Genomic DNA, 27,918 nt, shown 5'->3' with positions numbered 1-27,918 from the left:
GAAAAAGACTGGTGCAGAGGAAGCTAACATGGTGCAAGATGATTCAGACTCAGACTTTGTCATGCTGATTATAACTATCTCTAAAGGGGCTCCAGCCTCTGATGGTGTGGTACTTAGACTCTGGTTGTTCTAACCACATGACTGGACACAAGGGGTGGTTGACTGGCTTTAACTCAAACAAGAAGACAAGTGTGAAGCTGGCAGATAGCATAAGCTTAATGGTAGCAGGCATAGAAAAAATTGTCATACAAAGAAAGGATGACAAAAAAACATTGATAGAAGATGTGTTATTTGTCCCTGGTATGCAATGTAATATGCTGAGCATTGGTCAGTTGGTAGAGAAAGGATTCAGTAATCATGGAAGGAGGCTTACTAAAGCTATATGACAAGAAGAAGAGAATGATTCTGAAATAAATTCTGACCAGAAACAAAATTTGGAAGGCTAGTTTGATGGCCTCTGAATCAAAATGTCTTTATTCATCAATTCTTGATGAAGAAAGTTGACTTTGGCACAAAAGGTATGTGCATCTGAATTTTAGAAGTCCAGGAAAGCTGAATACTATGAACTTAGTAGAATGATTGTCTAAGATAATGATACTTGATAAAGCATGTGACATGTGCATGCCTGGGAAGTAAAGTAGGTTACCTTTTATAAAGCAATTGTCAATGAGAGCCAAACATGTACTGAATGTAGTTTCATCCGACTTTTTTAGTCCTTTTGAAACTCTTTCTTGAGGAGGAAGTTAGTACTTAATCTCATTTGTGGATAAATTTAGTAGAATGACGTGGGTATACCTGATAAAGGCCAAAGGAGAAACTTTAAACATGTTCAAAAGGTTTAAGGTTATGACTGAAAAACAAAGTGGAAGACTCATTAAGATACTCAGGACAGATGGAGGAGGGGAATGCAATTACCATGAATTCAAGCAATTATGTTATGAAAATGACATCTTGCATGAAGTAACCCCACCCTACACACCTCAACATAATAGTATGGTTGAAAGAACGATAAAAGCTTGGTTGAAATGGCTAGGAGCATGTTGAAAAAAAAGTCATTGCCCCATAATTCCGGGGTGAAACAATGTTTACTGCTGCTTATGTTCTAAATAGATGTCCCACCAAGAATTTAAAGAATCGGGTGCTAGAAGAATATCGGTCAGGAAGCAAGCCTTGCATCACTCATCTCAACGTATTTGGATCCTTATGCTATATACATGTGTTAGATGAAAGAAGGACCAAACTTTAAGATAAAAGTGAACATATGATCTTAGTTGGTTACCATCCAACTGGAGCATATAGGTTATATAATCCAGTTACTGAGAAATTGGTGGTTAGTAGAGATGTAATCATCAGAGAAGCAGAATCCTAGGATTGGAACTAAGATGGAAAAAGAACAAGAGTGGTTCTAATGCAGGCTCCAATGCAGTTTGATTCTGATGAAGTGAATCGAAACTTAACTAAGACTCTAGTTGATGGAGTGAATTCTTCTAAGAGGGCAAGACCAACCAGAAAGAGACAGATACCGACAAGGCTGAATGATTATGAAATTGTGTTTTACAATACAGTGGATGGGGGAAGGAGAAATAATACACTTGACAATGTTAGCAGGTGCAAAACCACTGAATTATCAGGATGCAATGCAAGACAAAGTGTGGAAAGATGGAATGAAGGAGGAAATTAATTCAATTGAAAAATGTGGCACATGGAAACTGAATCAACTACCAGAAAGAAAGAAGTCAATTGATGTGAAGTGGATTTTCAAAGTAAAGTTGAGTCCAAAAGGAACAATAGTGAATCACAAAGCTAGACTTGTGGCAAAGGGTTTCCTTCAAAGACAAGGTATGGATTACTCTGAGGTATTTGCACAAGTAGCAAGGCATGAAACTATAAGACTTATAGTGACATTAGCTTTCAGTAGAAGGTGGACTTTGTCACACATGGATGTAAAATCTTCCTTCCTAAATGGTTCTTTTGATGAAGAGGTATATGTGTCTCAACCCCAGGATTTAAAGTAAAGGGAAAAACATATAGTGTATAGACTATGCAAGGCTTTGTATGGTTTGAAGCAGACACCAAGAGCCTAGAACATGATAATTGATGTTTTCTTCATTAGTCATGGCTTTAAAAGATGTTTAGTTGAGTATGGTGTGTATGTAAAATGAAAGCAATGTGAAATACTATTGTTGGTATGTTTATATGTGGATGACCTCTTGATAACTAGAGAATCTCAATTGGAAATTGAAAACCTCAAGAGTACAATGAAGTCAGAATTTGAAATGTCAGATATGGGTAACTTATCCCACTTCCTTGGTATGGAGTTTCTAAAGAAGGTGGAATAATCTTGAATCAAACTAAGTATGCTATTGACTTGCTGAAAAGATTCAACATGTTGAACTGCATTGTTGTTGTGACTCCTGTTGAATCAGGTCAGAAGCTAGAAGAAGATAATGATGAAGAAAGGGTAGATGCCACCCTGGACAAGCAGATGATTGGATCATTGAGGTACCTATGCAAGAGTCGATCAAATATCAACTTTGTTGTAGGAGTACTAAGCAAATTCATGCATTATCCAAGGAAGTCTCATCTACTGGTTGGAAAAAAGAGTACCAAGATACATCAAGGGAATCTTGAGGCATGTTGTATTCTTCTCATATGGAAGAAAAAGAAGCAAATAAGAGGTGATAGGATTTTGTGATTCAGACTGGTGTAGTGAGATAGCAGGAGTATCACAGGTTATGACTTCAAGTTTCAAGGAGCTCCAATCTCTTGGATCTCTAAGAAGCAACATGTAATGGCTCTATCTAGCTGTGAGGCCGAATATATTGCTAGTTGTTCATTTGTTTGTCAAGCTGCTTGGATTGAAGTTGTATTGATTGGACTTGGTATGAACATTCAAGTATAAATCAAGCTCCTTGTTGACTATAAATTTGCAATAAACTTAGCAATGAACCATGTCTCTCATGGGAGATCTAGGCATATTAAAACAAGGTTTTATTGAATAAGGGAGCAAGTGAACAAAGGAAGGCTGGCAATGAGATATTGTTCTACCAAGGACCAGATTGTTGATATCTTGACTAAATTTGCAAAAGAAGAACAATTTTTTAAGCTGAAGATAGACATGAGAATTGTGGCATTTGATTTAGAGATTGTAATGACTTATGGATCACTAGCCTCTGAAGCCTTGGTGGCTTCTAAATCATTAGCCTATGAAGGTGTCAAAAGATGAGACAACCTAGCCTCTAAAGCGACAGTCTTTAAAGGAGTCAGAGGATGAAGCTGTCTGACCTCTAAAGTTTTGTTAGCTTCTGAACCACCAGTTTCAGAAGGAGTCAGAGGTGAGAACTACTTCTGAACCGCTGGAGTCTGAAGTAGCTTCTGAAGAGTGGCTGGAGTCTGAAAACGCAGAGTATGAAGTATCAGCTTCTGATATGTATCACTTGGTGAAAGTTTTAACTAAGGGAGCATGTTGTGTATTAATTCAAACTTAATTAGTTAGTTAGTTAGTTACTACCTGTGTATAAATATTAACTAATGTAATAATGAACAATCCCTTCAATAATAACAATCATCTCTTCTCATTCATCACTCTCTATTCTTCCCTTCCACTTCAATATTTTCTCTATCTTTCTCTCAATTAACTTCCGCATACGCAAGGTGTGATAACAGAAACAGTTAGAGTCATTTAATCCAGTTATAATTTGTTTAGATATACTAGTATCTTAGTTTATAATTTGATTTAGAATTTTATACTATGAGTGTTTGCATTTTTTCTACCGCATTGACTTCAAGTTATACTATCTCTCTGGTCCTATTTATAAGAGAAAATTTATTTTTTAAATTATTGAATAATCAATGTATCTGATATATATGATACACTATACACATTGATTATTCAATTAATCTAAAAGAATATTTTTTTTATAAATAGGATTAGAGAAAGTAACATTTTTAAAATATACTTAAATAAATTATATTCTAATTTCTTTCACACTTCATCTATGACCTTTGACTTTCCCTTTTTGAACTTTTTTTACTTGATTGACTTCATTTACAAACTTTAAGTTAATACTATTATTACTTTGCAATTTAAATCAAAACACTGAAAGTCAACCATATTCTGATTAGAGATAAGATATATAGTACTGAATTTGCAACTTGTGTAAGAAAGTTAAGCAAAATTACAAGGAAAAGAATACTTCACACATACTTTCAAGATTTACAACGCGTATCCTCCTTTATACTTCATCATAATTCAAATATTTAACTCAAAATATACTCCTTCAAGAAACCTTAAACTTTGTCTATTTCACATTTCTAACTTCAAATATACAATTAGCTGGTGGCAACATGTTTAAGATCTAATTGACTTCTCATAAGTCATAAAGTGATTCCTTTCTCTTCAACTCTTTGTCAACCACAAACATACAGAAATTCAGTATTTTTCTATTGCAGCTTCCATTCTTAATAACTGATTTCATTTTCTTCATCATGAACATGTCTTTCCTTCTATTATTCCACCTTTTGCTTCATGTCTTTTCTTGTCTCTCTTCATTTGCTAGTGGCGCTAGTCTGTTAGAAGAAGAAGGTACGTACCTTATATATGTCTCCATCTTCTTAGGGTTTATCACCACAATAAAACAACATTAATATGATTGAAACATTATGATGATGTATGTGTTTTGAATTAATTTTACACAGTACAAGTTATGAAAGACATAGGTAAAACACTTGGGAAGAAGGATTGGGACTTCAGCATAGATCCTTGTAGTGGACAGAGTAATTGGACATCTTCTGTGCAAGTGAAAGGATTTGAAAATACTGTCACTTGCAATTGCTCCTTTGCCAATGCCACTATATGCCATATTGTTAGCATGTATGTCTCTAATCTCCTTATGTCTATCTGTTTTGTGTGTTTGTTGAATATATATATTTTCAGTGTCTAAGGCCAGAAAACTAAATCAATTTGCAATAGATTTTTTTTTATTAAAAATTTCTCGTGATATATATATATATATATATATATATATATATATATATATATATATATATATATATATATATATATATATATATATATATATATATATATATATATATATATATATATATATATATATATATATATATATATATATATATATATATATATATATATATATATATAGATATATATATAGATATAGATATATAGATATATAGATATATATATAGATATATATATCAATGTTTTCTGGTAATGAATAAGAAGAATCAAATTCTTAGGTGTAATCATGACTTCTGTCTCCAATGAAAAAATTCTTGCAAATATACCTACCATTTATGCGAAGAACTACGATAAATAGTGCAAGTAAACGAATGTGTTTGACTACCAAGATGTTCTTGATGTGATCAAGAACAATGTGAATCCTCTTGTTGAAAGTACAGTGGATGCACAACTAGCATCGCATAAGGAAGAAAAGAAGAAAGATTTCAATGCGTTGCTTTTAATCCATCAATGCGTTAATACGAATAATTTCAAGAAAGTTGGTGATTGTGAATCATCGAACAAGCGTGAGTAATCTTGGAGAAGGCATACGCATGGGCTGACAAGACGAAGGTTGTGAGGTTATAAACTTACAAACGTTAGCTTGGATTGATTCAAGTGGAGGAGAAGGAGATCATCAACGATTTCACGACGATAATTACTCGGTTGATTACCAAGTAAAAGCATGTGGAGAAACGATTACGTAGCAATATGTTGTCACAAAAATATTGCGTTTTTTACGGTAATATTTGATAACATAGTTGTTGTGATTGAAGAAACAAAGGATCTCACGACGATGAGCAAAGAAGGGTTGCAAAACTCTCTTGAGGTACATGAGTAAAGAGTGAAGGAAATACATGTTGATAAGGAAAATGCGGAGATCGGTTTGCAAGCCCGTTTCAATGTGAGAGACAAGAAAGCAGAAGGAAAGTTGCCCATGAGCAAAAGTATATGGAAATTTTAGAATTTTGGTGGAAAAGAGTCTCAAAGTTCCAAGAACTCAACATTTTAAAAGGGTGAAAATAGTGGCAATAGGGTTGCTGGATCAAACAACTCTAGAGGTAGAAATATAAGTGGTAGGGGTGGAAGAAGAATGGTTTACAAGAGCAACGTGTAGTGCTATAATTGTAAAAGGCTTTGTCATTTTGTAAGAGAGTGTAATGCCAACAAGAAAGAACCTCAAAAGATGAAAGCTAGGATCGCTAGACAGTAGTTTGATAATGAGAACACACTCTTGGTCATGATCATAGACAGAGAATGCAACAGTAATAGGTTACAGAATAACAACAACAATTTGAAAAATGTTGTAGAACTGAAGTGTAATCGGTTGCACAATTATGTCAACAAGTAACATACTGAATAAAATGCAATGGTGATTTTGAAGGAAGCAATGCAGTGCAACAATCAATAGTATTTGGATTCCGGGTGTTCAACGCATATGATGGGGAGGAAAGATTAGTTTGTTACAATTAATCGTGTCATAAAGAATAAAGTGAAGTTTGCGGATGATACCACTGTAACGGAGGAAGGGACCGGTGATGTATCGATCGGGAGAAGGTATGATAGACATTCTTTGATAAATATTGTGTTGTATATTCCCGAAATCAAATATAATCTTCTAAGTATTTGCCAATTGCTTGAGAAGGGTTACAAGATTCATAAGAAGAACAATGTGTTAGGCGTTATGGATACAACCAGGATTTTGGTCCTAAAAGCTCATATGGATTCCAATATAACTTTCAAGGTTGATTTGAAGGTTATTGAGCATAGTTGTCTTGCAACGGTAGGTAGCTGAAAAGAGTGGATATGGAACCATATGCCTTGGAATCTTGATTTTTGAGATCTCAATGCCTTTCAAAAGAAAAGAATGGTGGCGAGGCTTCTATTGATCAACATACCAGCTGAAATTTGTGAAGAATGTGTGCAAGTGAAGCAACATAAGGGCTGAAGGAGAAGAGCGATCCAAAATGCAACGGAATTTAAAAAAAATCTACTTTAGTGATCCTTATGAATGGGCATGATTAGTGATAGAATCGTTACCTCTTGTGGCGATTGAAACCTTTGATGCAGATCTACGGAGCGATCACGAACGTTAAATAGTGACAACGCCTCTACTCAGTCCACACGAACGGATTCCTTCAATCTCAGTGCTAGCTGCTACGATTGAAGGTTTTGAGTGAGAGAGAGGGAGAGAGAGAGAGAGAGAGAGAGAGAGAGAGAGAGAGAGAGAGAGAGAGAGAGAGAGAGAGAGAGAGAGAAACAAAATTACAACTGCACCAATGCTTCTGCACAAGGGTTCTATTTATAGAACCACTTGTGTGGGATGCAAGCTAAAAAGCCCACTTAAGTGTGTGTGACCCATATCTTATAATATGCTAAAATCACTTAAGCGTGTGGTATCTTATCATATTTCGTATTCTACTTAAGTTCACCGTACCTTACGATGTTCTATAATTCACTTAAGTGCATCGTACCTTACGGTGTTCCTTAGTTACTCTATCTCTCATTAATCCGTCCTTTTGTGTGTGACCCTGCAGGTTTTCGCGGCATTGACAATTATATTAAATCACATATTTAACATAATAAACAGTGAACGGTATCTAGCAACACATCACTGTTACCCAAGACACAAAAATATCATGTGATCTGACAAATCCTTTTGTGATAATACTTATGTGTACAATTACCCTTTTTACCTTATGTTTATATTGAACATACGGCATAGACCGTGTCATCCTTGTCCAGTTCAACATTGGGCCCGTAGACATTTATCCTGTTACGCAGGATGGGCAAATTCAATCTAGGTCACTCATGTCCCTTAGTATGCTTCATGGAGTACCCATCAACTGTCTTTATGGTCATCCAGTTACGGACAATGTTTGATCAACAATAAGGCGCTCGACTCTATATCTAGGATCCATAGAGGTTTCAGGTCGAAGGGTGGTATACACCATTATCACCATGAGAATAACTTATGACACTTTGCATAACATTCTATATAGTATTCTCATAGCGAGTCAACCCAGTATAAATATTACTCTTAATATTCATACCTATGTTTAAGACTTGATAACTCCTTATCCATGATCCATGAGATGTGATCATCAATCTATATACATAATAGTCTTAATGCTTTAATGTTATCTCATTTCACAATAAAGCTCGACTACGGATACTTTAATAATAGTGTCCTTATGTTTAATGGGATCTCATGATTAAGTCACACTTGATACATTAAACGGACTAGCTATTCTAGGGACTTTATTAAACAAACATAATAAAGAAAAAGCCTTTTATTATTAATAAATAATTAGATACAAGTACCAAAAGTATTGGCCTCTAGGGCTTACACCAACAATCTTCCACTAGCACTAGAGCCAATCAAGCATACCCCTAATGCCCATAGATCTAGTATGGCCATCATGCTTCTGCTGCGTAAGAGGCTTTGTCAGTGGGTCAGCAATATTGTCAAGTGTAGGTACTCTGCATATTTTCACATCTCCTCTATCTATTATCTCTCGAATGAGGTGATAACGCCTAAGTATGTGTTTGGATCGTTGGTGAGATCCAGGCTCCTTAGCTTGTGCAATAGCACCATTGTTATCACAATAGAGATCAATGGGATCCACAATGCTTGGAACTATGCCAAGTTCACTAATGAACTTTTTGATCCAAACAACTTCCTTTGCTGCACTTGAGGCAACAATATACTCGGCCTCGATTGTAGAATCAACAATTATGTCTTGCTTTGAACTTTTCCAGCTCACACTGCCACCATTTAAGCAAAACACATAACCAGATTGCGATCTAAAGTCATCCTTATCTATCTGGAAGCTAGAATCGGTGTATTCAATTACAACAAGCTCTTCCTTACCTTCATATATCAAGAATGAGTCCTTAGTCCTTATCAAATACTTAAGGATATTCTTGACAGTTACCCAATGAGCATCACCGGGATCAGATTGGTACATACTCGTTGCACTTAAAGCATACGAGACATCTGGTCGAGTACATAACATGGCATACATGATAGGTCCTATTGCAAATGCATATGGAATCTTATTCATGCGATCCCTTTCTTCCTTAGTTGAAGGGGATTGTGTTTTTGATAGACACAAGCCATGTTGCATAGGTATGAATCCTTTCTTGGAATCATGCATATTAAAGCGTCTCAGCACTTTGTCTATGTATGTACTCTGACTTAGGCTAAGCAGTTTTTGTGATCTATCTCTATAGATCCTGATTCCTAATATATAGGTTGCTTCACCTAGGTCCTTCATAGAAAAGCATTTCCCCAACCAAGACTTTACTTGTTGCAGGGTAGGGACATTGTTTCCAATGAGTAATATGTCATCTACATATAATACCAGGAAAACGATCATGCTCCCACTAACCTTCTTGTAGACACAAGGCTCATCTTCGTTCTTGATGAATCCATATTGTTTTACTGTTTCACCAAAACGAAGTTTCCAGCTTCTGGAAGCTTGATTCAATCAGTAGCTTGATCTTTGTAACTTACATATCTTTTGGGCTTCTTCTGGTATGTCAAATCCTTCAGGCAGTGTCATGTACACATCCTCAAGAAGATTCCAATAAAGAAAAGCAGTTTTGACATCCATCTGCCATATTTCATAATCATGATATGCAGCGATAGCAAGTAAAATCCGAACAGATTTAAGCATTGCAACTGGTGAAAAGGTTTCATCATAGTCAACCCCATGAATTTGTTTATATCCTTTTGCAACCAGTCTTGCCTTATAGGTATGTACCTTTTCATCCATGCCAGTCTTCTTTTTGAAGACCCACTTGCACCCTATAGGGTTAACTCCTATAGGAGGCTCTACCAAGGTCCAAACCTGGTTAGTGTACATGGAATCCATTTCAGATTTCATGGCTTCTAGCCACTTCTCAGACTCGGGACCAGTTATGGACTCTTGGTAGGTCACAGGCTCATCTTGATCCATGAGTAATACCTCACCTTGATCAGTTATGAGATATCCATATCTCTCAGGTAAGTGACGTATCCTGCTTGACCTACGCTGGTCTTGTTCTACTTGAGCAGGTTGTTCTTCCACAACTACTTGTGTTTCCTGCTCTAATTCCTCCATAGGTGTATCAATGCTTTGTGATTCTTGAATTTCTTCAAGCTCTACTTCCTCCCACTGATTCCTTTGGAAATAAAATCCTTTTCTAGGAAAACTCCAGTTGGAGCGACAAACACTTTGCCCTCAGAAGGATTGTAGAAGCAATACCCTTTTGTTTCTTTAGGATACCCCACAAATAAGCATTTGTCAGATTTGGGCTCAAGCTTAGTTGAAATTTGTCGTTTCACATAAACTTCGCAACCCTAAATCTTCATGTAAGACATATGTGGTTTCTTACCACTCCATATCTCATATGGGGTCTTCTCAACCTTTTTGGATGGAACACGGTTAAGTGTGTAAGTTGTTGTCAATAGTGCATGTCCCCAAAAGGAGTTTGGAAGATCGGTGTGACTCATCATGGATCGTACCATGTCTAACAAGGTTCGATTTCTTCTCTCAGATACACATTCCATTGGGATGTTCCAGGAGGAGTAAGTTGGGATAGGATCCTACACTCTTTCAGATGGTCATCAAACTTTAGGTTTAAATACTCACCACCTCGATCTGATCGAAGAGTTTAAATATTCTTACCTAGTTGGTTTTGTACTTCATTCTTGAATTCCTTGAACTTTTCAAAGGACTCTGATTTGTGTTTCATTAAATACACATAACCATATTTATTGAAATCATCAGTAAATGTGATGAAGTACTGAAAACCTCCTATGATCGGTATGTTCAGTGGTCCACATACATCAGTATGTATGAGGGCCAAAAGATCATTAGCTCTTTCACCTTTTCATGTGAATGGAGACTTTGTCATCTTTCTAATTAAACAAGATCTGCATGTCTCATATGATTCATAATCAAAAGATTCCAAGAGTCCATCTTTATGGAGTTTGGAAATGCGTTTCTCATTTATGTGGCCTAATTGACAATACCAAAGGTAAGTTGGATTTAACTCATTAGGTTTCATCCTTTTAGTATTAATGTTATAAATAGGCATTTCAAGATCAAGGACATATAGTCCATTGTTCATTTGCAGTAGCATAGAATATATCATTCAAATAAATTGAGCAACAATTATTATTTATTTTAAATGAAAAACCAAACTTGTCTAAACAAGAAATGGACATAATATTCCTGCTAATTGCAGGTACATAATAACAGTTTTCTAACTGAATTATTAAACCACTAGGTAAAGTTAATACATAAGTTCCTATGGCTAAAGCATCAACCTTTGCTCCATTGCCAACTCGTAGGTCAACTTCACCTTTTGCCAAATCTCTATTCCTTTTTAGCCCCTGCACATTGGTCCAAATGTGAGAACCACATCCAGTATCTAATACCCATGATGCAGAGGTAGATAAATTAATTTCAATAACAAAAATACCTGAAGTTGAAGTCTCTACTCCATTCTTCTTATCTTCCAAGTACTTTTGGCAGTTTCTCTTCCAGTGTCCGGTCTTACCGCAATGGAAGCAGGTGCCTTCCTTTGCTATGCCTCCACTAGGCTTCAAAGCAGGAGCATTGGGTTTGGGTTTGGCAACTTCCTTGCCTTTCCCTTTATCACCTTCCTTGGTGAGTCTTTTGTTTTGTCTCTTTCCATTTCCGATCATCAGAATGGACTTCCCTTTTGACTTCAGATTCTACTTAGCAGTTCTTAACATGGCTAACAGTTCAGGAAGAGATTTGTCCATATCATTCATATTGAAATTAAGGACAAATTGACTGAATCTATCTGGAAACGATGGCAAGATCAAATCAGTCGCAAGTTCCTTTCCGAGGGGAAAACCCAATCTCTCAAGGTTCTCCACATACCCAATCATCTTGAGCACATGGGGACCTACAGGGGCTCCCTCAGCTAACTTGCCTTGAAAAAGGGCTTTTGAAACTTCAAACCTTTCATGCCTTGCTTGCTCTTGATAGAGCATCTTCAGGTGTTCGATCATATCGAATGCTTCCATGTTCTCATGTTGCTTTTGCAACTCTGAGTTCATGGTAGCTAGCATGAGGCAAGCAGTTTCATTGGCATCATCGACATGCTTCTTATAAGCATCTTTTTTTGCCTTAGGTGCAGAACTAGGAGGTTCCTCTTCAGGAACAGGTTTCTCCAAGACATACAGCTTTCTATCATGTTTGAGGAAAATCCTCAGATTTCGGTGCCAATCTAGAAAATTTGTCCTAGACAATTTTTCCTTGTCAAGGATTAATCACAAAATGTTGTTAGAGGTGTTTCGTGTCATGGTAATCTACATGAAAATAATGAAAATATAAGTATCAATAACGTATTTAATTAGGCCTTTAATTAAATATGCTTCCACTATTTTACTCAAAACAAATGACCCTCACCATTTGATTCGGAAAATCCCGTTGGAAGATTTTCTAGTGGGTCGAGATCTACATTTCACTTTGTTTTAAGTTCACGTAGGCTGATTACACAAAACTAGGTTATTTAGGTAGGAACTCCTTCCAATTGTATCTAATACAACTCTCGAATATTTTAGTTGGGTGAATAACTCCTTATTCCAATCCATCACATGGATCATTTCCAACTCTTACTTCTAAACATATATAATCTTATTATAATTTGTTTATTTAAGTTTGACCCATTGTTTTAGCAATTGGATATTACAATCATCCCATCGCACCTTACTAATATAGAATATGCACCTGGCATTGGCGAAACCTACATTATTCGATACTAGTCTTGATGAGTGCTAAAACCTCCAAATTCTTAGGTGTAATCATGACTTCTGCCTCCAATGAAAGAATTCTTGCAAATATACCTACCATTTATGCAAATAACTACGACAAGTAGTGCAATTAAATGAATGTGTTTGACTACCAAGACGTTCTTGATGTGATCAAGAACAATGTGAATCCTCTTGTTGAAAGTACACCGGATGCACAACTAGCATCACATAAAGAAGAAAAGAAGAAATATTTCAAGGCGCTGCTTTTAATCCATCAATGCATTGATATGAATAATTTCAAGAAAGTTGGTGATTGTGAATCATCGAGCAAGCGTGAGTAATCTTGGAGAAGGCATACGCATGGGCTGACAAGACGAAGGTTGTGAGGTTATAAACTTACAAATGTTAGATTGGGTTGATTCAAATGGAGGAGAAGGAGACTATCAAAGATTTCACGACGATAATTACTCGGTTGGTTACCAAGTAAAAGCATGTGGAGAAACGACTACGGAGCAATATGTTGTCACAAAAATATTATGTTCTTTGACGGTAATATTTGATAACATAGTCGTTGTGATTGAGGAAACAAAGGATCTCACGATGATGAGCAAAGAAGGGTGCAAAACTCTCTTGAGGTACATGCGTAAAGAGTGAAGGAAATACATGTTGATAAGAAAAATACGGAGATCGCTTTGCAAGCCCGTTTCAATGTAAGAGACAAGAAGGCAGAAGGGAAGTTGCCCATGAGCAAAAGTATATGGAACTTTCAGAATTTTGGTGGAAGAGAGTCCCAAAGTTCCAAGAACTCAACACTTTAAAAGGGTGAAAATAGTGGCAATAGGGTTGCTGGATCAAACAACTCTAGAGGTAGAAATATAAGGGTTAGGGTGGAAGAAGAATGGTTTACAAGAGCAATGTGTAGTGCTATAATTGTCAAAAGCTTTGTCATTTTGTAAGAGAGTGTAATGCCAATAAGAAATAACCTCAAAAGATGAAGCTAGGGTTGCTAGACAATAGTTTGATAAGGAGAACACACTCTTGGTCATGATCATAGATAGAGAATGCAACAGTAATAGGTTACAGGATTACAACAACAATTTGAAAAATGTTGTAGAACTGAAGTGTAATCGGTTGCACAATTATGTCAACAAGTTACATCCTGAATAAAATGCAATGGTGATTTTGAAGGAAGCAATGCAGTGCAACAATCAATAGTATTTGGATTCCAGGTGTTCAACGCATATGATGGGGAGGAAAGATTAGTTTGTTACAATTAATCGTGTCATAAAGAATAAAGTGAAGTTCATGGATTATACCACTCTAACGGAGGAAGGGACCAGTGATGTATCGATCGGGAGAAGGGATGATAGACATTCTTTGATAAATGTTGTGTTGTATATTCCCGAAATCAAATATAATCTTCTAAGTATTTTCCAATTACTTGAGAAGGGTTACAAGATTCATATGAAGAACAATGCGTTAGGCGTTATGGATACAAGCAGGATTTTGGTCCTAAAAGCTCCTATGGATTCCAATATAACTTTCAAGGTTGATTTGAAGGTTATTGAGCATAGTTGTCTTGCAACAGTAGGTAGCCAAAAAGAGTGGATATGGAACCACATGCCTTGGAATCTTAATTTTTGAGATCTCAATGCCTATCAAAAGAAAAGAATGGTGACGAGGCTGCTATTGATCAACATACCAGCTGAAATTTGTGAAGAATGTGTGCAAGTGAAGCAACATAAGGGCTGAAGGAGAAGAGCGATCCAAAACACAGCGGAATTAAAAAAAATCTCCTTTAGTGATTCTTACGAATGGGAATGATCAGTGATATAATCGTTACCTCTTGTGGCAATTGAAACCTTTGATGCAGATCTACGGAGCGATCCCAAACGTTGAATGGTGACAACGTCTCTACTCAGTCCACACGAACGGATTCCTTCAATCTCAGTGCTAGCTGCCATGATTGAAGGCTTTGAGTGAGAGAGAGAGAGAGAGAGAGAAACGAAATTACAACTGCATAAATACTTCTACACAAGGGTTCTATTTATAGAACCACTTGTATGGGTTGCAAGCTAAAAAGCCCACTTAAGTGTATGTGGCCCATATCTTATAATATGCCAAAATCACTTAAGCGCATGGTACCTTACCATATTTCGTATTCTACTTAAGTATATCGTACCTTACGATGTTCTACAATTCACTTAAGTGCACCGTACCTTACGGTGTTCCTTAGTTACTCTATCTCTCATCAATCCGTCCTTTTGTGTGTGACCCTATAGGTTTTCGCGACATTGGCAATTATATTAAATCACGTATTTAACATAATAAACAGTGAGCGGTATCTAGAAACACATCACTACTACCCAAGACACAAAAATGTCATGTGATCTGACAAATCCTTTTGTGATAATACTTATGTGTACAATTACCCTTTTGCCCTTATGTCTATATTGAACACAAGGCATAAACCGTGTCATCCTTGTCTAGTTCAATATTAGGCCCGTGGACATTTATCCTTTTACGCAGGATGGGCAAATTCCATCTAGGTCACTCATGTCCCTCAGCATGCTTCGTGGAGTACCCATCAACTGTCTTTATGGTCATCCAGTTACGGACAACATTTGATCAACAATAAGGCACTCGACTCTACATCTAGGGTCCATAGTGGTTTCAGGTCGAAGGGTGGTATACACCATTATCACCATGAGAATAACTTATGACACTTTGCATAACATTCTATATAGTATTCTCATAGCGGGTCAATCTAGTATAAATATTACTCTTAATATTCATACCTATGTTTAAGACTTGATAACTCCTTATCCATGATCCATGAGATATTATCATCAGTCTATATACATGATAGTCATAATGCTTTAATGTTATCCCATTTCACAATAAAGCTCGACTACGGATACTTTAAGAATAGTGTCCTGATGTTTAATGGGATATAATGATTAAGTCACACTTGATACATTAAACGGACTAGCTATTCTAGGGACTTTATTAAACAAACATAATGAATAAAAAGCCTTTTATTATTAATAAATAATTTGATACAAGTACCAAAAGTATTGACCTTTAGGGCTTACACCAATAAAAATCAGTAAGGATGCAGGTTGTAGAACCAAGTGTCACCTTGAGGTTGAGCATTCAGATGTGTGTGGACCGATGCAAGTTGATTCAATTGGTGGCAATATATATTTTCATAATCATTGATGATCATAGTAGAAAGCTATGGACATACCTAATCAAGACAAAAGATGAGGTATTTGAGGTGTCTAAGAAGTTCAAATTGATGGTTGAAAGGCAAAGCGGTCACAATCTTAACTTTCTCAAAACGGATGGTGGAGGCGAATATGTCTCAAATGACTTTGGGAGGTTTTATGATCAAGAGGGCATAGTACATGAGGTAGTACCACCTTATACACCGCAACAAAACGGTGTTGTCGAAAGGAAGAATTAATCAATTATGAACATCGTGAGAAGCATGTTGAATGGGAGCAACTTTTCGAAAGAGTTATAGGGAGAAGCAATGTCCACAACTTCATATTTGTTGAATAAATGTTCAACAAAGAAGCTTGAGAAGATAACAGCGGAAGAAGCTTGGTTCGGATTGAAATCGAACATGAGTCACTTGAGAGTGTTTGGATAGGTGACATATCGACATGTGTCAGATCAACTTAGAAAGAAGCTTGATGATAAGGGATATAAGATGATACTTGTAGGGTATTACTATACGGTGGTTACAAGTTGTATGATGCAGCGAATAGAAGAACCGTGATCGACCGAGACTTAGTTTTCGACGAAGTTAAAGAAGTGCATCAGAGTGGCATAAAAGTGCAACCAATTACACTAGTGAAAAGTTCATTTCTGCAGTGCTGGAAAGTGCATAACCAACCCTCGTTGAAGCCTGAATGGAAGAAAATGTGAGAAGATCAACAGGTTAAAAAGGTTTCCCTCCAAGACTCCAAATAATGAGCTTTTCCGAGATAACGAAGTCAGTGGCTATGGTGATTTTGTGCATTTTGCACTTATGGTTGAATTTGAACCTACTAAAATGGATAAGGCTTTGAGTGATCCAAAATAGATTTGTGATTTGAAAGAGGAGCTCGAATCGATTAAGAAAAACAAGACTTGGGAGTTAGTTGATCTACGGGAAGGAAAAATGCCAATTGGTGTAAGATGGGTGTAAAAAGTAAAGGCAAATCCCAAGGGTGAAATAATCAAACATAAGGCTCAATTAGTTGCAGAGAGATTTTTTCAAAGAGAAGATATAGACTTTGAAGAGGTATTTACACCAATGGCTAGAATTGAAACCATTTTGCTAGTTGTTGATATTATAAATAATAATAATTGGTCCATCTGCCAAATGGAAGTCAAATTTGTATTTTTGAACGGACCGCTTGAAGAGGAAGTTTATGTAGAACACCCTCTGGTTTTGTTGTGAAAAACCAAGAGTCAAAGTTCTACAAATTGAAGAAAGTGTTTTGCATTTTAAAACAAGCTCCAAGAGCTTGGGACAAGAGGATAATTGGTTTCTTAAAGAAGATTGGCTTCTAGAAGTGTGTATTTGAACATGGTATGTATGTGAAGAAGGATATAAATGAATGGGTGATAATTCTTTGTCTATATGTAGACGATTTGTTGATTATTAACAAGTATGGAGAATGCATTTCTAGGTTCAAGGGTGAGCTTATGAAGGAGTTTGAGATAATTGACCTTAACCTCATGATATACTTCCTTGGTATTGAGTTTTACAAGTCTAAGAAGAGAATGCTCATGCACCAAATAACGTATACGTTTGAGATTTTGTAGAAGTTTGAAATATAGCATTGTAATGAGGTTGTTACTTCGACTGAACCGAGGCTGCAATTTTCGGAGAATGAGGATTAGCAAGATGTTAATCCAACTTAGTATAAGAGGTTGATTGGATCCTTGCGTTACTTGTGCAATACACAACTGAATTTGACATTTAGTGTCGGTATTATGAGTATAATCATGGAGACACCGAAGGTGTCTCACTTGGCAACAATTAAGAGGATTCTAAGATACATCAAATAATCTATTTTCTACGGAATTATTTTTCCTGCAACGGACACAGCAAAAAATGCAATTTACTTGGTTTTACCGATTCAAATTGGTAGAGATAAAGATGATAAAAAGTATACAACCGATACATCTTTATGTTCAGTAAAACAGTAATCTCATGGTGTTCGAAGAAGGAATCGGTAGTGACACTCTCTTCTTGTGAGGAAAAGTACATTATTGCTTCATTGTGTGCGAGCCAAACTATGTGGTTGATGAATTTGTTGAAGGAGTGAGGCAACAAATAGGGTAACATTGTAACGCTCATGATTGATAACATTTCCACTATAAACCTTGCTAAGAACCCAATTGCACATGGGAGGAGCAAGCATATCGAGATGAGGTTTCGCTACTTGAGAGAAGTTGATAGTGAAGGAAGATCGAGATTGGGTTATTGTAGAAGTGAATACCAAGTGGACGATTTACTGACCAAAAGAGTCACAATTGAAGTGTTCAAGATATTGAAAAAGAACACGGGCATGGAAGATTTAGTTCACATAAATTAAGGTGGTGTTTTAAGAGAAAAAGATAATTCACATGCATGTAACCGATTGACATAAAAGTGAAACCAGTTACGCCCCTTGTAAATGTCAAGCAAAAACTCACATTAGTTAAGTGCAACGGGTTGACATAATATGTCAACCGACTACACCTGTAGTATTTTAGTTATAAACTAACTAAGTAGCAAGTGCAACTGGTTGACATAATATATCAACCGATTACACTTGTGAGTTTTCAGTTTTTATTTTGTTTGATAGTTATACCTTATCATGTAATTGTATAAATATTCTTGGGGTATCTCATAAATGAAACATTGACTATTGTCACCCTCAATTTTACTCTCCCTAATTCTTTTTCACTCGTTCTCTCTCCATACTCAAGTATTCAATTATTTACCAACCTTGTGGTTCCAAGTTCTAACACAGACGATTCATTATTTATTTATTCAAATGTCCCAACCTAAGATGCCTAAAATATATTACAAGGTTCAAGAAAAGAAGATAACTTTATCTACGAATTATTTTGTAATTGCTGTCACACTTAAGAAGATATAATCATTCCTAAATTTCCATAAGGTCCACATGATTGAATGTCAAACTAAATTCAATCCAACTTTAACTCTAGGCTTAGTTCCTAGGTGTTAAAGAGTAATCTAAATTCACATTCATTTCAAGTTGCATTTATATTAATTTGAATTTCATTTGGTAGTTCTGATAGTTTAAATACTGAACTGATATTCAGTTTGTAACATAACTCATTTTTGTGCAACCGTTTTCTAATTCAGTTGAAAGTTAGTCAGAGTCTCTCTCTCTCTCTCTCTCTCTCTCTCTCTCTCTCTCTCTCTCTCTCTCTCTCTCTCTCTCTTCCATCATCATCATCATCTTCTTCTTCACTCTTGTGCACCAATATTAGGGACCTAAAAACTAGAAACAGAAAGCCTAACTCATGAATAGATTCCAACCCAACACTCTAAAAATTCTATAGTACTAACCGTATTCAACCACACAAGAGACAAAAAGATGATTTCTTGCTCTAAAAACCCTCTACCGCTGAGATAGGGGAGACCATCCGGGTCCTATAAAACTCGAGGCTTAAGGAGGTTCACCCTCGTAGGACCTCTATCTTAAAGTAAATGCCAAGAGAAGACAATAATATTAAACGGAGCCTATCCGAAATCAAAATAAATATATTACCAACTCCATTTGAAAGAAGATCAACATACATATACAACCGCAAGAAAGAAAGGTATGTAGATTTGATCGAAAAAACACCATCTTTGGTGTGAACCCAAACACCAAGAATCCTACATGTGGGATAAGACATAACCTGAAGCCCGAGACTATACTACTAACAAGCTTATACTCCCAAACAAATAACCCTTTTTCCATTTAAGATCCCAAATATAGGAACTCACCTTTTCCCCATTTAAGATACAAAATATAGGAATTTCCATCCAATGGCCATATTAACCATCATCCCTTCAACTACATTGATATCTAATAGAATATAAAAAAATGGAGACGAAAACGAATGAGTCCATCCAAGGATCGTCATAAAAAGAGGTGAAAAGACTGATGCATACCTTTATCAACAAAGCACCATTAAACTAGTCAGAACTAGGTTCAGAATTAGAATTGGGGAGAAAAATCCCTTTCCATCAGGCCGAAGTAGATCTAAAACTAGCAATCTTTTCCCCACCTAATAAAATTACTATTTGAGGAAGATATCTATAGCTAAAAGCATATATGCCACTTGTCAAGCAATGCAAGATTGACAACACGAGAAGTCTTTGACACCCAAATCACCGTTACACTTTGGTTTACATACATCATACCATTGAACCCAAGCAATTTAAACACGACTTTGATACCACCCTAAAGGAATCTCCTCTGAAACCTAACTAACCATTTCAAATTAAAATATGCATTTTCATTTAATAAAGATAAAAACTAGGAATGGAGTTGCAAAATGAGTTAAAAAGAAGCACTATCTCACTCAAACTACGTATCTATGATCCCACAAACTTTTTGAAAACTAGACTAATAAGAACCTTTGAAGTAGATCATATGCAAAAGTTACCACCTATCAAAATATCTTGTTTGAGTGAAATTGAATTTATATAATTTAAATAATGTATTGAAAGGAAGTCTAATATATTAGAAAAATGATGGGGACAAAAAAATCTCAATATATATAATCAACCATTGAGAAAGCATATCATTTTGATGCTTCATATTTGTTATTGTATAAAAAGAAAAGATAAATATTTATTAGAGAATGCTTAGAAGGTTTAATTTGGATGAAATGAATAAATTTTTATTAAATATAAAAAGTTATAAAATATTTTTACGAATAAACGATGTTGAATTATTTAATAATGATCTATTATATTATTATTTTAATTTTAAAAAAATTCAATTTATTAAAATCTAAACTTTCTTCCCAATGCCTCCCTCCAAAACCATCTATCAAACATACCTTTAAGAAAATATACTATGATGATACCTCAAAGGGAAAACATACAACTAACTTTCTTGTATTATACTTCTTAAGTATGATTTTATTATTGTTCGTATACTTATTAAATATATTAATGCTAATTTGGGACATGTGGTGTATATGTTTATCAAAATTTAATTTAATTTATAAATAATTTGTAATTGTGTATTTTCTATTAATTAATTTAAAAGTATTTGATCATTTAATTTAAAAAAAAATATACATTCTAGAATTTTTAGTCATGAATCTCATTTTTGCCTCAAAAATCATAATGCAGTGTTCTAAAGTCACAAAATCTTTCTGGCACACTTCCAAGAGAATGTGTGAAATTACCTTACCTTCAACAAATGTATGTTATTTTTTCTAAACCTTACTAAATTTACATAATCATCTTTTTTTTTTAATTTATCATAATTTCTTTAATGTTTATTTATTTTTACTTAATGGGACACAGTGATCTCACACGCAACTACCTTAACGGTACAATCCCTGCAGAATGGAGCTCCATCAATCTCGTTAACATGTATTTTCCATTAACCATTTTTTTTTCTTGTTATTTGACTAATTAATGGCATTAATATATAATTTTGGAATATAATCTTGTAATTAGTTTTTGCATGTTTCTTAATTTTTTGTTACAGTTCACTATTTGGAAATCGATTAACAGGTCCAATTCCAAAAGAATTCGGAAAAATCACCACCTTGAAAAGCTTGTAAGTAAATTTTCTCATTTCAATTTTATGAAAATAGCTTCTGAAAGTACTTAATTTTGAAACATGTAATGCTTAGGGTTTTGGAGTTCAATCAACTATCCGGAAAGCTTCCTCCGGAGCTTGGGAATCTTCATCAGCTTGAAAGACTGTAAGCGCTTTTGTAGAACTTGGAATTCACAATTTCTATATTTGATTTCTTGTTCTTCAAGTTTTATTGAGAATTGTTTTATCTACTTTTTTTTCACGGACACCGGAAACACCAGACTGGCAGGTCGACACCGGTACTAATTTGAAAAAACTGAATAAATTAAACGTAATCATAAGTTTCGGTGTCGGTTTCGGACACTGACGCGAACATACATTTTTTCAGAAGTGTCGGTGCTATAGAGTGTGTTTTGTACTTTCAAAATTTTACTCAACAAAGTGCACACTACTCTTTAGAGAATCACAAACCCTAATTCTGATTTTGATGTTGTTGTAGGCTTCTTACTTCCAACTATTTTACCGGGAATTTACCGGCAACATTTGCTAAGCTCACTAGACTGAAGCACCTGTAAGCAACTTTTCCTTTTGTATTTTTTGTTATACTTTGCTATATGATTGTTCATATAAAATTAAATAGCATTTCTTTTGTTGCTCACCTTTTAAAAATGTAGTCGGCTTGGCGACAATCAATTATCTGGAAATATACCTGATTTCATTCAGAGTTGGACAAGTCTTGAGAGGCTGTATGGACCTTTTCTTTCTTCTTGTGAAATTATAAATCATTAATATTTTTTCTTAGTTGAATTTCTTATTATTTATTGGTTTATAAAAAAAATACTTTTAACTATGACAGGGTGATACAAGGGAGTGGTTTGAGTGGCCCAGTTCCATCTGCAATTTCATATCTGAAAAATATCACCGACTTGTAAGTATCATGTATTTTATAGCTGTAATCTACGTAGCATTGACACTTCAGATTGAAAGTGTGTTTGGTGTGTTTGGTGTCTGACACTGACCCGACACTGACATTTGTTCACTTTCATTTTTTCAAATTATTGTTGGTGTCTCTGACAATGTTTGAATCATGTCTATGCTATGCTTGTTTAGGTGCTTCATAGAGTATACTCAAAATTCAGTTTTCTTTCTTTGTGAGTTTTACCATGCTTACGATATGTTATGCAGGAGAATAAGTGACTTGAAAGGATCAGATTCTCCTTTTCCGCAACTTATTAACTTGACGAATTTGGAAACATTGTGAGTAAAATGATTGGGTTATTAGTATAAGGCAATGCTTTTAGTAATAGAAAAATAAGAAAGAGGAAATGTTATAGTCTTTGTACTGCAAATTTACATGTTAGCATATTGATTGACAGAGTATTGAGGAGTTGCAATCTTATAGGAACAGTTCCCGAGTATCTTGGAAATGTTACCAATTTAAGATCATTGTAAGTAATGCTATTATTTTGAATTTTGTCTGATTGGTGCTATGCTAGGATGCTTCTTGCAATATTCATACGCTTTTAGAACCATTATATTAGATGCAATCGGTTCTCATATTTTGATGAAAATATACAACAATCTCATTATATAATGAGAACTAGTTTTGCTTGTTGCTTTTCTGAAACCAATTTTTCGCTTGAGTTATACTTATTCTGAATATCTTTCTTTTTCAGAGACCTCAGTTTTAACAAATTAAGTGGAGAAATTCCGAACACTTTGGGTGGCTTGGAGAACATAAATATACTGTAAGCAATATCCTCAGAGCTACTTTTGTACACTAGTTCTATCCTTAGGCCTGAACTGGGTTCATCAAATAATGATAAGTTTTATAAATTGACTTCACTTATTTTTATATCTAGATACTTAACTGGAAACCTTTTTACTGGACCACTTCCAAATTGGATAGCTAGACCTGACTACACGTGAGTAATCTTTCAAATGCTATTATTTTACTTATTGAGTTGAAATACAACTTTCTATACTACATATTGTTACATTTAGTTGTTTGTTCCATCTTTAATTCTTAATCACATGCATAACTTGACACAGAGATCTTTCATATAACAATTTGACCATTGAAAATCCAGAGCAGTTGACATGTCAACAGGGAACCTTGTAAGAATCCATATATTTGCGTACTTTTGCTGTTTCAACACTTTTAAGAAACTATCTAAGCTTTGTCTATTTACCACGTGCCTTAGGAACTTGTTTGCATCGTCTTCAGAGGGGGCAAGTAACTTGTAAGTTTTATATAACTCAGTGATAATGAACTATTCTTTATATATCGCTTAAAAGTTATATTGTGATTATGCTGACATGTTACACACCTTCATTATTTTCTCAGGGGATCGGTTTCATGTTTGGGGAACATTGGTTGTCCTAAAAGTAAGTTGATTTATTGTGAACTTCTTTCAGATTGTTCATTTGAATTTATTTATTTCTGCAAAAGGTAGAAGGCTGTGAAATGCAAAATTTTCATCCCTATGATTGTCATACATTTTTGGTTGGAGAACTAAATATCTGCTTGCAAAACTAATAAGTAATGTACATGGCACTCATGTTAAACATTTTTCTTTGTTTCTTGTTATTTTTTACAAAGAGTGTGTGTAGATCTTACAACACAATTAACTATTTTACTAGACGTGAATCTCAAGGAAAAAATCATCTTTCCGTTTCTCTTTTTCATGAGCCCAATGTAGATCTTACAACATCAGTTTCTGATGCATGAGGATTGAAAAATGATATTTTGTATCGATAGCTTTTTCTAATGTGATCATCTTATTGTACTTAGCATTTCAACCGTTTTATGGTCATTCCAGCTTGGTACTCTCTCCATATAAATTGCGGTGGTAAGCTCATAACTTCAAATGAAAGCTTGACATATGACGATGATTCAAATGAAGTTGGACCAGCAAGCTTTCACCGGACTGAATCAAACTGGGCACTCAGCAACACTGGTCACTTCTTTGATAGTGGCCTTGTGGACTACTATACCTGGTCTAATACAACTAACCTTGCCATCGACAATGGAGAACTGTATATGGACGCACGCGTTTCTCCTCTTTCTCTAACTTATTATGGATTTTGCCTGGGAAATGGAAACTACACAGTAAAACTCCATTTTGCAGAGATAATGTTCACCGATGATCAAACATATAACAGCCTGGGAAGGCGTATCTTTGACATCTATGTTCAGGTGCATGGCTTTATCATGTTTTCTTTTTCAAAATGTTCATTGAAAAAATGTCCTTTGAACATCATGAACCATTTTGTTTGAATTGAAGTATTGCAGAGAAGGCTGGTGCTGAAGGATTTCAATATTGCAAAAGAAGCTGGTGGAGTTGGTAAGGCAATTATTAAGAATTTCACTGCTGTTGTGACTAGTAATACCTTGGAGATTCGCCTTCAGTGGGCTGGGAAAGGGACAACTGCTATTCCATTTGGATCGGTATATGGTCCTCTTATATCGGCTATATCAGTTGATCCTGGTCAGTAATACTTCTTCATAGTTCTTCTTATGACATCATCCTAATCCTCTAATATATGCAAACCTCGTGTATCATAATCAAGCAGACTTTACACCCCCAGTGAAAAAAGGAAGTGGCATACCTGTGTGGGATATTGTTGCAGTTGTAGTTGCTGGAGCACTAGTTATCTTCATGTTATTTGGTATAGCTAAGTGGAGAAGACGTCGACGACAAATAGGTCCTTTAGAAAGAGGTAAATCTAAGAAGATACTTTGACTTTAAAATACATGTGAATGCACAATTGGGATTTTGAAAGCATAAAAAATGAATTTAGAAGAGAAAGGAAGGGGCAGGAATCAGGATCAGTGAAGGTTTGGGAAATCCCTTTGTACACATACAAAGTTTTAAATTGCAGTTGCGACTGCGACCACTATATTTGTAGTCATTGTGGTTCTTGCAATGCGAATTGCAGTCATTAAAGTTAATTTTTATAATCTCAAAATTTTCATAGTAATTTGTGTGAGCACTATATAGTCCCATGCAGGCGTTGCAATACAAAATTTTCTGTGATTTACAATTACAACACAAATGTAGTTTTAAAACCCTCACAATGTGGTCCATGATGCAAAATTTCTAGATCTTTCTTGGTTTGAATTTGTTTGCATGACTTGTATCTTGATTCTTGTAAACATTTATAGACAATATATTGATTGTTTATTCAAGGATGCCATTGTATCTAGATTCATTTGTAACTGCCAAACTTATTGATGTGGAAGTTACTCAAAAGGTATCTCTAATTTTATCTATTTATCTATTTATTTTTACTTCAACCAACAGAGGTAAAGGGTTTAGATTTCCAACCTGGGTTATTTACGTTACGGCAAATCAAAGCTGCAACTAACAACTTTGATATAGCCTTCAAGATTGGAGAAGGAGGGTTTGGTCCAGTTTACAAGGTATTAAGGACAATCTACAGTTTTATTTTACTATAATTGAAAGCTCTATTATTGTTGTTACTTCTTTACAACTTCACTCATATATGGAGATACAATATAAATTCCTGGATTGTAGGGTGTTCTTTCGGACGGCACAATAGTAGCAGTTAAGAAACTTTCTTCTAAATCAAAGCAAGGGAATCGTGAATTTATAAATGAGATTGGCTTAATTTCTGCTTTGCAACACCCTTGTCTAGTTAAGCTCTATGGTTGTTGTATGGAGGGAGATCAGTTATTGCTGATATATGAATACATGGAAAATAATAGCCTTGCTTGTGCTTTGTTTGGTAATAAAATATTTTCTGCGGTCAAGTTTTGTAGCTCTTTCATTATTTATATAACATACAATATTGTATACAAAGCATATATAAACCATATGATTATGTTGCCTAATTTCTCTGACGTTTCTAAAATGAAGCCAAAGCAAAAGATCAATTGAAATTGGCTTGGTCGACAAGGAAGAGAATTTGCGTTGGCATTGCTAGAGGTCTGGCTTACCTTCATGAAGAGTCGAGGCTAAAGATAGTTCACAGAGACATCAAGGCTACTAATGTGTTACTGGATAAAGATCTCAATCCAAAGATATCTGATTTTGGTTTGGCCAAGCTTAAAGACGAGGGACACACTCACATGACCACTAGAGTAGCTGGCACTTAGTGAGTTTTCATATATTAATTTCTTTTTAAAGGAATTTGTTGAATGTTGTTTATCATTTTCTAAGTCTAACTGCAGTGTTAGGCAAAAAAGTTTAAAAAGTACTTATCAAATTTAGTTTACTCTACTTATTATGGCTTTAAATGATATTTTGATATAAGCTAATATATGAAATTTCAATGTCGCAGTGGATATATGGCTCCAGAATATGCAATGCATGGATATTTGACCGAGAAAGCAGATGTTTATAGTTTTGGAGTTGTTGCCTTGGAAATTGTTAGTGGGAAGCACAACACCATGAGTAGGCCTAAGGATGAATGCTTCTGTATTGTTGATTGGGTAAACTGTCACAACCATAACCTCATATTTTCTAGCCAATTTGAAAAATCGGCACAATATCTAGAAGCTCATTGTTTTTATATAAAGTTTTCCTCAAAAATCTCATTCAATTTTTATCAAGATGTTTTTAAGCTGTGGATTCATATCATAACTAAGATTGAATTTCATGTTTATCAGGTGCATCTCTTGAAGGAAGAAGGTAACATAATGGACCTAGTTGATGAGAGGTTAGGTGAAGATTTCAAAAAAGAGGAAGTAATGGTCATGATCAATGTGGCTCTTTTATGCACTCATGTTTCTCCAATGCACAGGCCAACCATGTCATCAGTGGTAAGCATGCTTGAAGGAAATTCTGTTGTGGAAGAAGTGGTGTCAGACACAAGCCAAGTTTTTGAAGGGAAAAAGTTGGAGATGATTCAACAGTATTACCAACAAAATGAAAATAATGTTACCCCTGAAGAAGAGAGCATCTTAATAGATGCAACTGCAGAATATATGTCTGATACAAATCTACATTCTATCAACGTGGATTCTCCTTATAGAAGTTTCAACACTCTGTAAATTATTTGTTTGGACTTAAATGTCCTTTTATTTAACGTTATCTTAAATACTTCCATTGGTAAAATAATGTAATTTTGAAATTTCTTTCCATTAAAATCTCTTCATTCCCTTCATCAAACCAAACACACTTAAAAACACTTTCATTCTCTCCTCTCTTTTTTTCCTCCCCTACATTAAAATCTCTTATCTTTCATTTCCCATCTGTTGAACCATAGAGACAGTAACACAAAAGTTGAATCTCTTGAGAAGCATCACACAGCACGCCATCAAGCAAGCACCGCGCCACACTGTCTTTGTCCAACAAGCATCGTGT

At 35.2% G+C, this 27,918-nt stretch overlaps 1 protein-coding gene across 1 annotated transcript; it reads left to right on the top strand.

Moving 5' to 3' along the window:
- Positions 1-1,408: 1,408 nt before the first annotated feature.
- On the top strand, positions 1,409-27,645 carry LOC127081874 (probable LRR receptor-like serine/threonine-protein kinase At1g53420). The gene is made up of 26 exons (XM_051022102.1): positions 1,409-1,495; positions 1,566-2,011; positions 2,222-2,289; positions 2,427-2,502; positions 21,169-21,240; positions 21,346-21,414; positions 21,533-21,604; positions 21,681-21,752; positions 22,086-22,157; positions 22,261-22,332; positions 22,443-22,514; positions 22,772-22,843; positions 22,963-23,034; positions 23,263-23,334; positions 23,449-23,511; positions 23,639-23,704; positions 23,791-23,829; positions 23,934-23,974; positions 24,409-24,785; positions 24,882-25,077; positions 25,163-25,309; positions 25,894-26,012; positions 26,128-26,338; positions 26,470-26,707; positions 26,894-27,044; positions 27,222-27,645. The coding sequence occupies exons 1-26, from the start codon at positions 1,409-1,411 to the stop codon at positions 27,603-27,605; spliced, it is 3,426 nt and encodes a 1,141-aa protein (XP_050878059.1). The 3' UTR covers positions 27,606-27,645.
- Positions 27,646-27,918: the final 273 nt, after the last annotated feature.

This window comes from Lathyrus oleraceus, chromosome 5 (assembly GCF_024323335.1).
Source record: "Lathyrus oleraceus cultivar Zhongwan6 chromosome 5, CAAS_Psat_ZW6_1.0, whole genome shotgun sequence".
In the NCBI taxonomy this organism is placed as follows: domain Eukaryota; kingdom Viridiplantae; phylum Streptophyta; class Magnoliopsida; order Fabales; family Fabaceae; genus Lathyrus; species Lathyrus oleraceus.
This window is presented reverse-complemented; position numbering and strand designations above follow the sequence as displayed.

What these genes read in the sequence shown, in the direction of transcription:
- LOC127081874 (XM_051022102.1), top strand. Translation starts at nt 1,409, where the DNA reads ATGCAGGCTCCAATGCAGTTTGATTCTGATGAAGTGAATCGAAACTTA. An exon ending in TTGACGAATTTGGAAACATT is followed by an intron (nt 22,844 to 22,962) that starts GTGAGTAAAATG and finishes ATTGATTGACAG; the next exon opens with AGTATTGAGGAGTTGCAATC. An exon ending in GTTACCAATTTAAGATCATT is followed by an intron (nt 23,035 to 23,262) that starts GTAAGTAATGCT and finishes TTTCTTTTTCAG; the next exon opens with AGACCTCAGTTTTAACAAAT.